The sequence below is a fragment of the Nycticebus coucang genome, chromosome 22 (genome assembly GCF_027406575.1).
Source record: "Nycticebus coucang isolate mNycCou1 chromosome 22, mNycCou1.pri, whole genome shotgun sequence".
NCBI lineage: Eukaryota > Metazoa > Chordata > Mammalia > Primates > Lorisidae > Nycticebus > Nycticebus coucang.
Genome location: NC_069801.1, coordinates 59,492,616 through 59,506,401, shown reverse-complemented (window position 1 = coordinate 59,506,401; position 13,786 = coordinate 59,492,616). Strand labels below are relative to the sequence as shown.

Here is a 13,786-nt window from a genome sequence, read left to right as displayed (position 1 = left end):
TGCCCTATTGTGGCTATTTTTGCAAACAGTCTACACACATGGGTATTAATACTGTTTCATGGAGTTGGTAAAGAACTAAATTAGAGGGCGGCGCCTGTGGCTCAGCGGGTACGGGCGCCGGTCCCATATACCGGAGGTGGCGGGTTCAAACCCAGCCCCGGCCAAATTAAAAAAGAAAAAAAAAAAAAAAAAGAAAAAAAGAACTAAATTAGATAACGCAGGCCAAGTCGTAGAGTGGCAGCTGACTCTACATGGCAGCTATGGCGCCGTGAGCTCTCAGTGGATGTTTCCTTCTTCCCCTCCCTTGGCAAACTGCTGAAGGTCATAGTCTAGACCCTGATGTCCTGGCTCCTAATGGAATGTTTTTTCCAGATTGCCAAATGTCAGGAACCAGGAGAGCCTATAATTCCCCTTGAATCACGTGGCCCTTTGCTGGCGCAGGACTTACGGATGCTCCAGCCCTGCCTCAAATGTAGTCAGTGTGTATTTCAGGAGTCTCCCCCGAGAGCTGCCTTTTCACTGCGTGCTTGGCAGTGTTCCCACAGAACACCCAATAATTCCCTTAACGCCCCGGGGCCCTGTCATCCTGGCTGCCTGTTCCTCCCTGCTCAGCACCCAGGTCACAGCCGAGGCCACCACCACGTGACTGCCCACAGCGAGCTCAAGAAAGGCGTATCCCCCAGGTAACCCCACACCTTGCTCACACAAGGACAGAAGAGGGAAGGGCTTCCTTCCCTGTCTCAGCCTTTTGAAAAGGTTCATTTCATTCCCCTTCTTTTGAGCTTTATTTTTAGCCACTTTCTCTCTCGTTGCTGTTTTCTCGTTTTCTTCAGGAACTCAGCTTTTGAACATTTCTTTCTCGCTTTCAATGCCTCTAATTGGCTCACTCACCTTCGGTAACTCACTGTGCCCGTCCAGAACAGTAATTACTTGGCCACTCCCTTCTTACCCTGCCCCGTCAGATCCCCCTTTTCCTGTGTCAGTACAACCCCAAAGTTGATGACTGTGCCTGCAAGTCCTATAAAGGTTTTAGTAAAGGGATAAATGCTCGTGCTTTCAAGCAAAACTCCAGAGGGAAACTCCAGGAAGCTCAAACCTCCTGCCTCTTACCTTCTTTGTCTTCTCCTCTGATTCATTTTCCCAATTTCTCCAGAATTATTTTCTCGGACTCTCATCCCTTTGTAGTCCTAACAAAGAAGAGCAGGATACATCCTCGCTGAAGCCTTCCCAGCCCCATTTAGAACCAGCCCTTCCTTGTCTTCAGAATCCCTTTTGGAGATTCCTCTCTGTCTAATAAATCCTGTCTTACCCCTGGAAAAAAACAGAAAGAATCCTGTCTGAGTGCCTGCTCTGTGCCCGGCTCTCTACTGCACGAGTGCTAGGAGCTGCCACAACTCTGCAAGTTGGGGATTATTACTTCCACCACTTTACAAATGGAGAAATTGAGGCACAAGGAAATTTGTGCCTCACACAGGTAGGAGAGGACAGCCAGGATTCCACTCCAGCCAGTGTGGCCGTGTGTTGGTTTATCTGATCAGAACTTCATTTTGAGCAGGGAAGTCCTCCTAATTAAGGCCCAGTGCCTGGAATTCTGAGCTCCCGCCTACCTGTCACCAGGTAGAATTAATAAGAGCAGAGTTTCGTGTGAGGGTAGGTCTCTCAGCCTTTATGCTCAGGCTCCCTCATTAAAATCCACCATTCCTGTTGCACTGGAAGAAAGAGATGAAATGCTGAAATGCAGAGTGATAGATGGCAGGCAGGTAGGCAGGCGACCTGATGATCAGCGCGCGCGCGCGTGTGTGTGTGTGTACGTGCGTGCACGCACACACAACCCAGAGAGACCCGCAGTGCTAGCTGGGGAAAGCACCTTGTAACCCTGTCACCGCCATAGCTGCTCAGTCTCACTTCCTCTCCTCTCCCTTGTGGGAGATTTTGCCTTTCAATCTGCTGTTCCTTACTTGATGCTATTACTGTATTTCTGCTCTGGACCTGCTCCCAGGGGCCCCTGGGCACATCGATGCCTTTGTACTGAGTAGAGGCAGTCAGTGGATAAATGATGCAGCCACTCCTTCAGGAGCTCCTTGTCTTCTGGAGCATAAATCTGCTCCCTCCTTAACTTTGGACAAGTATCTCTTTTCTGATTTGGCCTGTCCTTGTGATCCAGGAGGCTGCTAAGTGGACCAGACGGTCTAAAAGTGTAGCAAAGTACACTTTGAAAAACGGTAAGCAGCTCAGCCCCTGTAGCTCAAGCAGCTAAGACACCAGCCACATACACCAAAGCTGGCAGGTTCAAATCCAGCCCGGGCCTGCCAAACAACAATGACAACTACAACCAAAAAGTAGCCGGGCGTTGTGGCAGGCGCCTGTAGTCCCAGCTACTTGGGAGGCTGAGGCAGAAGAATCGCTTGAGCCCAGGAGTTGGAGGTTGCTGTGAGCTGTGATGCCATGGCACTCTACCAGGGGCGACAGCTTGAGGCTCTGTCTCAAAAATAAATAAATAAAAGAAAAAAAACCCTCAATGGCTCCCCTGACCTAGGAGTAAAGTCAGAGCTTGCTGTGGTGCACACACGTTTCTCCCCACTCTGGGCCTTTCCAACTGTTCGCCCTGCTCTCCCACACTGAATTCTGGCTACAGCAACTGCACGGCAGAACTCGGAAATACCGTGTGAGTCACACCTCCGCACCTTGCACAGTCCCTGATGGTATCTAGGGCATCTGTCCTGGCCATCTATCACTGCAGGGCAAACTACCCCAAACCTTAGTGGCTTAACACAGTAAGTTATTATGAATGAGACTCAGCTGGGGGCGAGCTAGGCATCTCTCCACGTGAGCTCTCTCTGGGGCTGTCTGGACTTCCTCGCAGCGTGGCAGTCTCAGGGAAGTTGAACTTCGTACACAGCAGCAGGCTTCCCACTGAGTGTACAGTCTAAGACACCCAGGTGGAAGCTACAAGGCTTTTTATGATCTAGCCTCAGAAATTCTCAGCATCATTTCTGCCATAGTCTTTGGGTCGCAGGCCCGCCAAGATTCGAAGGCCTAGAGAGATAGACTCTGCCTCTCAGTGGGGGATTATTAGCTGGCCTGTCTGTCCAGAGGTAGTGGGAGTTGATGCTGTTCACCACAGAGACAAACCACTGCAGTGTCTTCTGCTCTCTTGTTCTCCTGGCCAATTCCTATTTGTTCATTTAACATCCAGTTGTGTGTCACTTTTGTAGAGTCATCCTTTTTCTACCAAGGAAAAATTAGCCACCAAGCCTAAGAAAATGATTCTGGAACAACTGGAAGACTAAATGAGGAATGGAGGAGGCGCCCGTGGGAAATACCTTGGCAATAAGGGGTTGGGGGGCGGTGCCTGTGGCTCAAGGAGTAGGGCGCCGGCCCCATATACCGGAGGTGGCAGGTTCAAACCCAGCCCCGGCCAAAAACTGCACAAAAAAGGGATTGGGGTAGGGATTTGACATCTTTGGCTCTCGTTAGTGAGACGCACGAGAGCACGAAGTGTGTATCATTGGTTAGCAGTCTCCACACCTGTGGCGCAGGCGGCCACAAGATCACGTCTATAAATAGCGTTGGGAGACCTCAGCTGGGCTTCTCCTTTGGCTCTGCTTCTTGCTTGGAGGACGCCTGATGGGGCTCCCCTTCTAAGACTGGGGCTGAGATGCTCACTCCTACTAATACTGACTGTGACTTCTAAGGTGCTTCGGCACCTGAGACCTGAATGAAACCTACCCTGAGTAAGGTGGCGCAGCAGCCAGTGTCCAGACAGTTGAGCGGGCCAGGGCCAGAGACCTAGTGTCCCGGCTCCAACAAGGCCTAGGGTCAGGGCCAGAGACAGTGTCATGGGCCCCGACAGAGGAAAGAAGACTGTACCCTGAACAGGTTTCCTGATCATACTGCACTCTATTTGTGTGTCTCCTACTTGATAATAAATTCTTGGAGGGCAGTGGCTGGGTGCTGTGGCTCACACCTGTAATCCTAGCACTCTGGGAGGCTGAGGCGGGTGGCTTGCTTGAGCTCAAGGAAAAACAGAAAACTGGGCAGCGCCTGTGGCTCAGTGGGTAGGGTGCCAGCCCCATATACTGAGGGTGGCAGGTTTGAACCTGACTCCGGCCAAACTGCAACAAAAAAATAGCCGGGCGTGCGGCGGGCACCTGTGGTCCCAGCTACTTGGGAGGCTGAAGCAAGAGAATCGCCTAAGCCCAAGAGCTGGAGGTGGCTGTGAGCTGTGATGCCACAGCACTGTCCTGAGGGCGATAAAGTGAGAATCTGTCTCTAAAGAAAAAGAAAAAAAAGAAAAACAGAAAAACCAGCCAGTCATGGTGGTGCTCACCTGTACTCCCAGCTGCTCGGGAGGCTGAGGCAGGAGGATTGTTCAAGCTTAAGAGTTTGAGGTTGATGGGTGGCGCCTGTGGCTCAAGGAGTAGGGCGCCGGTCCCATATGCGGGAGGTGGCGGGTTCAAGCCCAGCCCTGGCCAAAAACCACAAAAAAAAAAGAGTTTGAGGTTGCTGTGAGCTGTGATGACACCATGGCACTCTACCCAGGGCAACAGAGTGAGACTCTGTCTCAAAAAAAAAAGAAAAGAAAAGAAAGAAAGATTAGCCGGTCATTGTGGCAGGCACCTGTAGTCCCAGCTAGTTTGAGATTGCCATTAATCTGCAGAGATGGCACCAGAACACCTCTAAAATGCCACAGCACCCCACTCAGGGTAACAGGGTAGAGATTCTGTCTCAAAAAAAAAAAAAAATGATTTGAGGGCAGAAGCTAATTCACCTTTTATCTTTAGGATCTAATTTAGCAACAAACACATTGGTTGAGATGAGTGGACTGAACTCAAGCAATTCTCCTGCCTCCGCCTCCCAAGTAGCTGGGAATACAGGCGCCCGCCACAACGCCTGGCTATTTTTTAATTTTTTTTTTTGGCAGTTTTTGGCCGGGGCTGGGTTTGAGCCCACCACCTCCGGCATATGGGGCCGGCGCCCTACTCCTTTGAGCCACAGGTGCCGCCCACACCCCGCTATTTTTTGATTGCAGCCGTCATTGTTGTTTGGCAGGCCCAAGCTGTATTTGAACCCACCAGCTCAGGTGTATATGGCTGGCACCTTAGCTGCTCGAGCCACAGGCACGGAGCCTAGAACCTAATTCTTTTTTTTTTTAATTTCAGATTAATGGGAGAGTACAAATAATTAGGTTACATTGTTTGCATTTGTTAGGCAAAATTCAAATTGTAGTTAAGCCCTTCGCCCTAATTCCTAACCTCTATACGCTCCATTAACATTCTCTCCTGAGCTCAGAATTTTCAGAGTCCATCTAGCAGAAAGTCACAGAGGTAGCAAAGGGCTGTCCCATGAAGTAAAGCAAAGGAACAAAGACTGGGCAGAGAGCTTACTTGGAGGAGTCACACAGTTGAAGAACTGACTGCTTCTCAGGGTCCTCTGCACACAGGTCACCGTGGTGTAATGGAGACCTCTCTCATCATGACACCTGTAGTTTCCCCGTAGTGTGGGTGTCCTGAAAAGATGAGCCCCGTACCTCCTAGAGCATGGATGCTGGTGTCCCTTTTGATATTAATTAATTGGCTCTATCCCCTCACCACCCTTTTACCAGTCCAGGGTAAAGGTGATATTTCCTTTTGTTTTGATGTTTCTTTTTTTCATTGTGTTTCTGGCTAAAGGAGGTATTGTCTTACTTACACAGCATGGGTTTTGACGGTGAAATTGGGGTTTGGTAAGCACCCAGCAGCCTCAGGCGGAAAGAGCAGAGCCTGGTGGGCTCACTTGCTGCACTGCTCTGAAATTTGTGTGCTTGAGGCCCAGGCACCTGCGGAAGCTAAATGCATCGACATCTCTGGCTTCAGCAAGATTTACTATTTATTTGAGTAATACAAGTTGTTACTTGTTTTTTTTGCAAGTTTCTTTTCTCTTTTTTTTTTTTTTAGAGACAGAGTCTCACTTTGTCACCCTTGGTAGAGTGTTGTAGCATCACAGCTCACAACAACCTCCAGCTCTTGGGCTTAGGCAATTCTCTTGCCTCAGCCTCCCGAGTAGCTGGGACTACAGGCATCCGCCGCAACACCCGGCTATATTTTTTGTTGTTGCAGTTTGGCCAAGGCCGGGTTTGAAGCTGCCACCCTCAGTATATGGGGCCAGCGCCCTCCTCACTGAGCCACAGGCGCTGCCCTGCAAGTTTCTTTTTTAATGCTGAGGTGCATATCTATAATTGCCGATTAGCACCCCAATTTGGCGAGTTCCTGGCCACTTCAGTTCAGCAATCATTTGACTCAAACCCACCCCCCATAAAAACCAGCCTGAGAGGATTTTGTTTTAAGGGTCTGCAGGCAGATGGCACAGTAGTCACTGAGAAGGCATATCGCAAACTGGAAACCTTTCCCTCTACCTCTTTACTTGCAGACACTGGCTAAGTACACATTGATTTAATAAGATGATTTCCCAGGACAGCTAAAAGGACCAAGTGTCTCAGCCATAATTTAGAGCATAGAACATTTAGAAGTCTCAGGTGATAGTGGTAAGTCAAAATCACAGACATTAGGCCTCACGCCCTTTACGTCTTAATTAACTCTGTGCTTTTTTTTTTTGTTTGTTTTTTAACATGTGTTATGTCTCGCAGCCAAAGACCAGTCCTCTCAGGGGGATGAAGAGAAAGACACTCCCAAGAGCTACCCTTACTCTGTGGAGACCCCGTATGGTTTTCATTTAGACCTGGACTTCCTCAAGTATGTGGATGACATTGAGAAGGGAAACACCATCAAAAGGATCCCCATCCACAGAAAGGCCAAGCCGGCCAAGTTCAGCACTTTGCCGCGGAACTTCAGCCTTCCCAATGGCGGGGCTCGCCCCCAGGCCGCTCTGCCCCACCAAAACTGGTCCCCAGGGGTGCCAAGGAAAGTCTCGCTTGGGACACAGGAGCAAACCCCATCACTGCCGCCTGGTCATCCCCCCCAGGCCACAGCTAGCAAGAGTGAGCTCAGCTACCATCGCAGGGCCCTGCTGGCGGAGGCCACCAGGCAGCTGGAATCTGCAGCCCCGGAGGACGGCAGTGTTCGGCCCCAGCTTTTGAGAGCATCCAGCATGCCGGCCACGCTGCAGCAGCACAGGCCTGCACTCCAGGGCGAGGGCCCCATCTGTGATGGCGCCTTCGGCCCTGCGGAAGGGTTTGCAGATGTTGGCAGCTCTAGTCTGCAAGCGTCACCACCACCACAGGTCGGAGAACTGGGAGACCTGGTACTGAGGACTCTGGAGCTGGTCCAGGAGGGAGCCGAGCCAGCAGAGGGGAGCCTGAAGGCACCAGACCACCTCTCCCTCCCAGAGCCTCCTCCCTCCTTCCAGAACACACTTGGAATTCTGGTCCAGGAGGGAGCTGAGCCCGCAGAGGGGAGCCTGAAGGCACCAGACCACCTCTCCCTCCCAGAGCCTCCTCCCTCCTTCCAGAACACACTTGGAATTCTGGAGGATGCAGAAGATGAGCCCGAAACCAGAGAATCAGAGGAGGTATTCACCCCTGCGTCCCCGACACCAAGCCCCCCACCCCTGCCATCACCCGTCACTGAGAGCGAACTGCCCCTGCAGGAGCTTGAGCTGAGCATCAGTGAGCTCCCTCCTCCGCCGCCCGGGGCTGTGGACGTGAGAAGTGTGGGGGTCACAGTCAGTGAGGAAGGCCTGGGCCTGGCGGGCTGCGTCCCCAGCCTGCAGCAGCAGGTGTCAGCCCTTGAGGGCGAGTTGTCAGGAAAAACACAGGAGCTGGTGCAGGTCAGGGCCGCCCTCCAACAGCGGGAGGAGGAAGCCAAGGCCAGGGAGCAGAAGATTCAGGAGCTGGAGCACGCCATGGCCCAGCTGGAAGGAAAGCTTCGCCAAGAGACTGCCAGAGACAACCAGGGCAGGACTGATGCCATGGTGAACACGGACCCTGTCAGTGGACTCTGGACCAGGGAGTTGTGTGACAAAGGCATTGAGGTCAGCCTTCTGCACATCACAGAATCCGAGAGCCCAGGGGCCCAAGCAGGGGAGAACGGCCTCCCCTGGGGACAAAAGAAGCCTAGACAAGGGGATCAGAGCCCAGGAGAGCACATGCTACTGTCCCCACTGCCACTGGTGCAGGACCCCAAGTGGGTCCCCTCCCCCTCTTCATACAGCTGCCTCTCCACAGAACTCAGGATTGAGGAACCGGGCCCTGAGCAGGAGGGAGGCCCTGAGGGCCTGGCCTGGGGAGCAGGGGCCTCTTCTTGGAGCAGTGACAGAAAGTCTCCCCCAGCAGGGAGGGTGGAGGCTGCCGATCTCCCAGGGAAGGAGTCCCCAGGAAGGCCACCCAGCTCGCCGACAGATGCCACCCTCGGACAGTACGTAAAGAAGATCCAGGAGCTCCTGCAGGAGCAGTGGAGCTGCCTGGAGCACGGCTACCCCGAGCTGGCCAGCGCCATCAGGCAGCCAGCCTCCAAGCTGAGCAGCATCCAGAACCAGCTGCTGAGCTCCCTCAACCTGCTGCTGTCGGCCTGCTCCGCCCAGGCGGCCCCGCAGAGGGAGCCCCCGGCCCCCTCCTCCTCCTCCCCACCTATGGGTAAATGCTGGACCTGAGACCAGACCATTTCTCCTCTAGCCAATGAGTCAGAGGGCAGAATGTTTTCAGTTGCATGAGTGATTTTTAGCACCTCCAGGAAGCCAGTGGAATAAAGGCCGATGTGTGGAGGCTCAGCCCTCTGCTGGTGTCCTTGCTCTGAGGGTGGGTCTGACTGTACGGGCTCCAAACCTCGGCCTCCCTCCACTCTTTCCTCAGCTCTCACATCCCGTTGTTCCCCTCTGCTTCTCACAGAGTAGAGGTTTTCTTTAGCCTGGTTTCGGGGGAACATTATACTGAGATCTGGAATAGTTCACTGAATATTTTCTCTGTGTGCGCACACATGTGCATGCATGAGCAAAAAGTGAGGGGTGGGATTGACTGATGCTCTCACATGTGGAAATCAGCCCTTTGGCTGTTACTTCGTCTTATAACAAATGAAACTCCCTTTGCCGTTGGGTAAAGGGGAACCATATTCTGCTTTGCTCAGTGGGCGGCATGGAGTCCTCTTCTGCCAGGGGTCACTTGCTGCTGCCCTCTCATACTCTTGGTGCTGGTCTAGTGTTTCCTCCTGGGAAATGCCTCCCATACTGTTGGGCACAGCACAAGGTTTATGCTCGTCCTGTGTGTCTGCCCTGAGCACAGGGTCATCACGACCTCCACATTCCAGGTGTGAACATGTGCTTGTGAGCCAGGAAGGTGCCCTCAGCAGGTGTGGGTGCTGGAAAGTGGGTCCAGAGACCCGAGTTCTGCCATTGGCTGAGCAAGTCTGAGCCTCACATTACCCAGTTGTCACACAGGGACAAAAGCGGCACCCGCAGCTCATGGTTCTCCCAGGAGAGTGCTGCTCTGTCAGCCACACTAGAAGGGCATTACGAACAGGGACAGTTCTCCCAACATTGACCGGAAAGCCGGGTCTTCCCAGAAGGCTGTGCAGACATTCAATGTACATGACCTAATTCCCTGCTGCTTCCCACCTCTTCGCACACCTGCAATCTCTATCCCCTTAAAGTGAGATCCTGGTTTTGCTACATTCCCAAGTGTCCCCAAGGTCATTCTAACCTGTGATGTTGTGTCTGCCTAGAGATCTCCCCGCCGACCAGCCTTAAATCCATAATGAAAAAGAAAGACTATGGCTTCCGTGCAGGAGGTAATGGGACCAAAAAGAACCTTCAGTTTGTTGGGGTTAACGGTGGGTAAGCATCGCTTGTGAAGCTCAGACCGCCCTCCCTGCTTCCCCCCTGCTGCTGTCCCTGGCACTCTCTCTTCCTAGGGGGAGGCATCTGGTTTTCATTATTTTTCAAGGGAATTAATCTCAACGACCCTTTAAAATTCCATCTTGGGTTTGCCTATGTCTGGCCTCAGCTGTGGCGGTCTATGGGAACTGCCGCTTTTAATGTGCCTTGGCCTTGGTCTCCCCCAGGGCCAGGACTCCAGGTGGCATCTGGGAGTTTGGGGGTATACACAGGAAGAAGGTGTTTAACCTGAACCACAACACCGAAACTAGTAAAAATTCTGTTAATTTGTTGGGTTTCAAATTTCATCCATTTAATTTTTTCTTCCTTTAATTTCCTGCAGACCAAACCCAGGTGTTTTGGGATGATGAGCCTTATATATTCTAGAGAAGTGAATGCTGGATTTAGAATATTTTCTAAATTGGTCCTTCAACAAACATTTATTCAATACCAGCAATGTGCTGGCTGTTAGGGGTGAAGTCAGATAAATCATGGTCCCTGCCTTTAGCTTATAGAGAAGACAAAAATAAAGAGGAAGGCTGATGTACCAAGATAGGTGACGTTAGACAAGGGCCGTGGAATGTCGTGGAGGGGACCCCAGCCTAGCCCCTGCTGGATCCTGAGACTGCCCAGAGAATCAGAATCCTTGCCAGTTCATACCAGGTTCACACCAGAAGGGAAGGCACGGGGTTCAAACAAGGGGTGAGGTCATTGTTGCAGGTTCTCTGAGGGATGTGTCAGAAATGATGAAATGACGTATCTTAGAATTGTTCCTCTTACGTCTGACCCCAGAGTTTTGCACTTCGCTAGTTCATGTACAGAGGAGAATCAGCTTCATCGTCTCAAAACTTGACGTAGGACACAGGTCTCCCCAGCTCAAACACCCCCAGGAATCCCCCTCTCTGTACCCAACCCTAGAAGGGCCAGATTGTGGCTCTGGCAGCCTTAGCTCCTGGAGCTGTAGCACCTCCACCCTCCACTGTGCTAAGTGCAGGCCCATCTCTGGGCCCAGCGTTGGCTGTCACCTGCTGAAAGTGCTCCTCTTAACAGGCAGTCGTCAGCACGTGGTCCTCTAATATAGTGGTCTCAACCGGGCTGCATGGTGGACACACCCAGGGAGCTTTAAATAATCCTATGTCTGGGTACCTACCCTGAAGACTCTGGTCTAGTGAGACTGGGTGTAGTCTATGTGATAGGGGTTCTAAATACTTCATGTGCCATCAAGGTTAAGAACTTTGCTCTAATTAAAGTAACCCATTCTCCTATCTCTCTATCCCATGGCCCTTTTCTATTTTATTCATTATTCTTAGCACTGTCTGAATCTAATATTTGTTTACATTTTTATTTTCTGCTGATGCCTCCTAGAACATGAGCTCCACTAGGGCAGGTGCTTTGGCACAGAGTTTAAAATAGTGATCAGTACATAGTGGGTGCTCAATAAATCCCTGTTGAAGGCGGGCGCAGTGCTCACCCTGTAACCCCAGCACTCTGGGAGGCTGAGGCAGGAGGATTGCTTGAGCCCAGGAGTCTGAAGTTGCTGAGAGCTATGATGCCACAGCACTCTACCCAGGGTGACAGAGAGAGACTCTGAAAAAATATAAATAAAAACAAGCATAATAGAGGCAGAAATATCTGGAATTAAGACAGAATACCAGGAGCAGGCTGAGTTTGTAAACCCCATACATACGGGCTCCTCTTCTGAGAAAGGGCCTTAGGGGGCACAGTGGAGACTCTGTACCCAACCCTAGAAGGGCCAGATCATGGCTCTGGCGGCCTTAGCTCCTGGAGCGGTGCTGAGTGCAGGCCCATCTCTGGGCCCAGCATTGGCTGTCACCTGCTGAAAGTGCTGTGTCTGTGTCTAGTGGCTCCAAAACCCCCAAATAGCGATCTTACCAGCAGCATCCTCCATGGGGGTCTCCTGTTGAGCACCAGCAGGCAATTAGCAAATCTTCCAGGACTTCCATCTGTGGCCGCTGGTTTGCCAATTCGATAGAGCCCCTCATAATGGAGCGTGAGGGTCACTGCAGGAAGGGAGACCACGAGTCAGGTGGCCCATGCCCTCCCTTCCGCTGCTCTAAGTCACATAGATGGCAGCTGAGTAAGGCAGATGCTGCCCTGGGGTCTCCCACGGGGCCCGCTGGGAGAAGGCATGAGCCAGGTGCAGCAGGTGGGTTGATGGGAGGGCTTGCTCCCTCCCAGAGACGTTTGTCAGGCACTTCAGAAAACTCATGGTGGAGGTGGGGGATGTTCACTTGGATTGGGGTCCTTCTCTGGGCCCCATATTAGGATTCCAGAAGCAGATGCTTTTGTGAGACACTAGATTGCCTGACAGTATCACCTGAATGCATCAGCCAGTTAGGGATGGGGCGCTGGTGTGTCTGCTGCCAAGTACACAGTTAATTACCTTTTCTCCCCAAATGGCCTCTAGCATCAGGCCAAAGCCCTTTACCGTGTCTCTTTGATGCTGAGATTCCTGGGGAGCCCTCTTGACCCAGCTATAGGTGCAGAAGATGGAGGTGGTTATCAGGTGTTACCTGAGGCCCACCCAGCTCTCACAGGTGTTGACACGGGCTCTGGGCAGGAAGGACAGAACAAGTGACCTTTGTCTCCATTCCCAGCTATGAGACCACCTCAAGTGAGGAGACCAGCGGTGAGGACAGCTCCCCAGAAGACTTGTCTGACAGCGAGGCTGAGAAGAAATGTGACAGCCCAGAAGACGGGCAGACCAAAGCTGTCCACCCTGGCCGCGAGGCTGAGCAGGGCACCCACCACGCAGGCCAGGACAGTCTGTGTGATAGGGGTTCTAAATATCCTGGGGATGAAGTCCCCCACTCCAAGGCTGAGAGGTGAGTCAGATGAGGACCAGCAGGGCTTTATGGTCCTTTTAAGAATGACGTTAAACCACCCTTTCATTTATCATGTGTTAATCTGTTCATTGGTTCCCCACCCATTGTGCACTGGCCTGAGCTGAGCACAGGCCCCCACCTGTGCGGCACTTCCTGTCATAGTCAGAGCTCTCCATCTAAATCGCATTTACCTAGCACTGCAAATAGGACAGACTTTACAGGTATCATATAACCCTTCCAACAGTCATTCAAGGCAGAGATTATTATAATGCCCACTTTACAGATGAGGAAATAGAGGCTTAGCAGTGACACAGCTCACAGGACGGGGATCTCAGCCGGCTCTTTCCAATTCTTATCCACGAGCTTTTCTTCCTCTCCTGTTGGCCATGCTGACGTAACCATGTCTTTCAAAGACATGGGGGGTCATGTGGCATCATGAGACGAGCCCTGCCTGTGGGGTCAGACACGCCTGAATTCAAATCCCACCGCTGACACAGTATCCTTTAGGCAAGGTCCTAAAGTTGTGGGCGCCTCGATTTCCCTCCTCTGTGAAATGTGGGTGACACCAACCCCAGAATGTGCCATCTGGGCACCGAATGAGGTCAGGCAAGCAGCGTCTGGCACAGTGCCTGCCACGCGGGAAGTGCTTGGTAGAGGCAGAAATAAGATGGCATGGTGGCTGACACTGTAATCCCAGCACTCTGGGAGGCTGACACTGTAATCCCAGCACTCTGGGAGGCCGAGACGGGTGGCTGACACTGTAATCCCAGCACTCTGGGAGGCCGAGACCGGTGGCTGACACTGTAATCCCAGCACTCTGGGAGGCAGAGACGGGTGGCTGACACTGTAATCCCAGCACTCTGGGTGGCTCACACCTGTAATCCCAGCACTCTGAGAGGATCACTGGAGCTCATGAGTTGGGACCAGCCTGAGCCAGAGCGAAACCTCATTTCTAAAAATAGCTGGTATTGTGGCAGGTGCCTGAGTCCCAGCTACTTGGGAGGCTGAGGCAAGAGGATCGCTTGAGCCCAGGAGTTTGAGGTTGCTGTGAGCTGTGATGCCACGGCACTCTACCAGGTGAAAGACTTTGCAAGTGAGACTCTGCCTCAAAAAAAGAAAAATAGTACCATTGTCATCAT

At 52.1% G+C, this 13,786-nt stretch overlaps 1 protein-coding gene across 6 annotated transcripts in view; it reads left to right on the top strand.

Moving 5' to 3' along the window:
* KANK4 (KN motif and ankyrin repeat domains 4) overlaps nucleotides 1-13,786 on the top strand; it is a 78,186-nt gene that overhangs the window by 40,460 nt on the left and 23,940 nt on the right. For all 6 annotated transcript variants that reach the window (XM_053575264.1, XM_053575261.1, XM_053575262.1 and 3 more), the window contains exons 3-5: nucleotides 6,626-8,569; nucleotides 9,651-9,762; nucleotides 12,420-12,647. In XM_053575264.1, coding sequence (XP_053431239.1) covers nucleotides 6,626-8,569; nucleotides 9,651-9,762; nucleotides 12,420-12,647 — 2,284 coding nt within the window. The remainder of the gene's footprint in view (nucleotides 1-6,625; nucleotides 8,570-9,650; nucleotides 9,763-12,419; nucleotides 12,648-13,786) is intronic.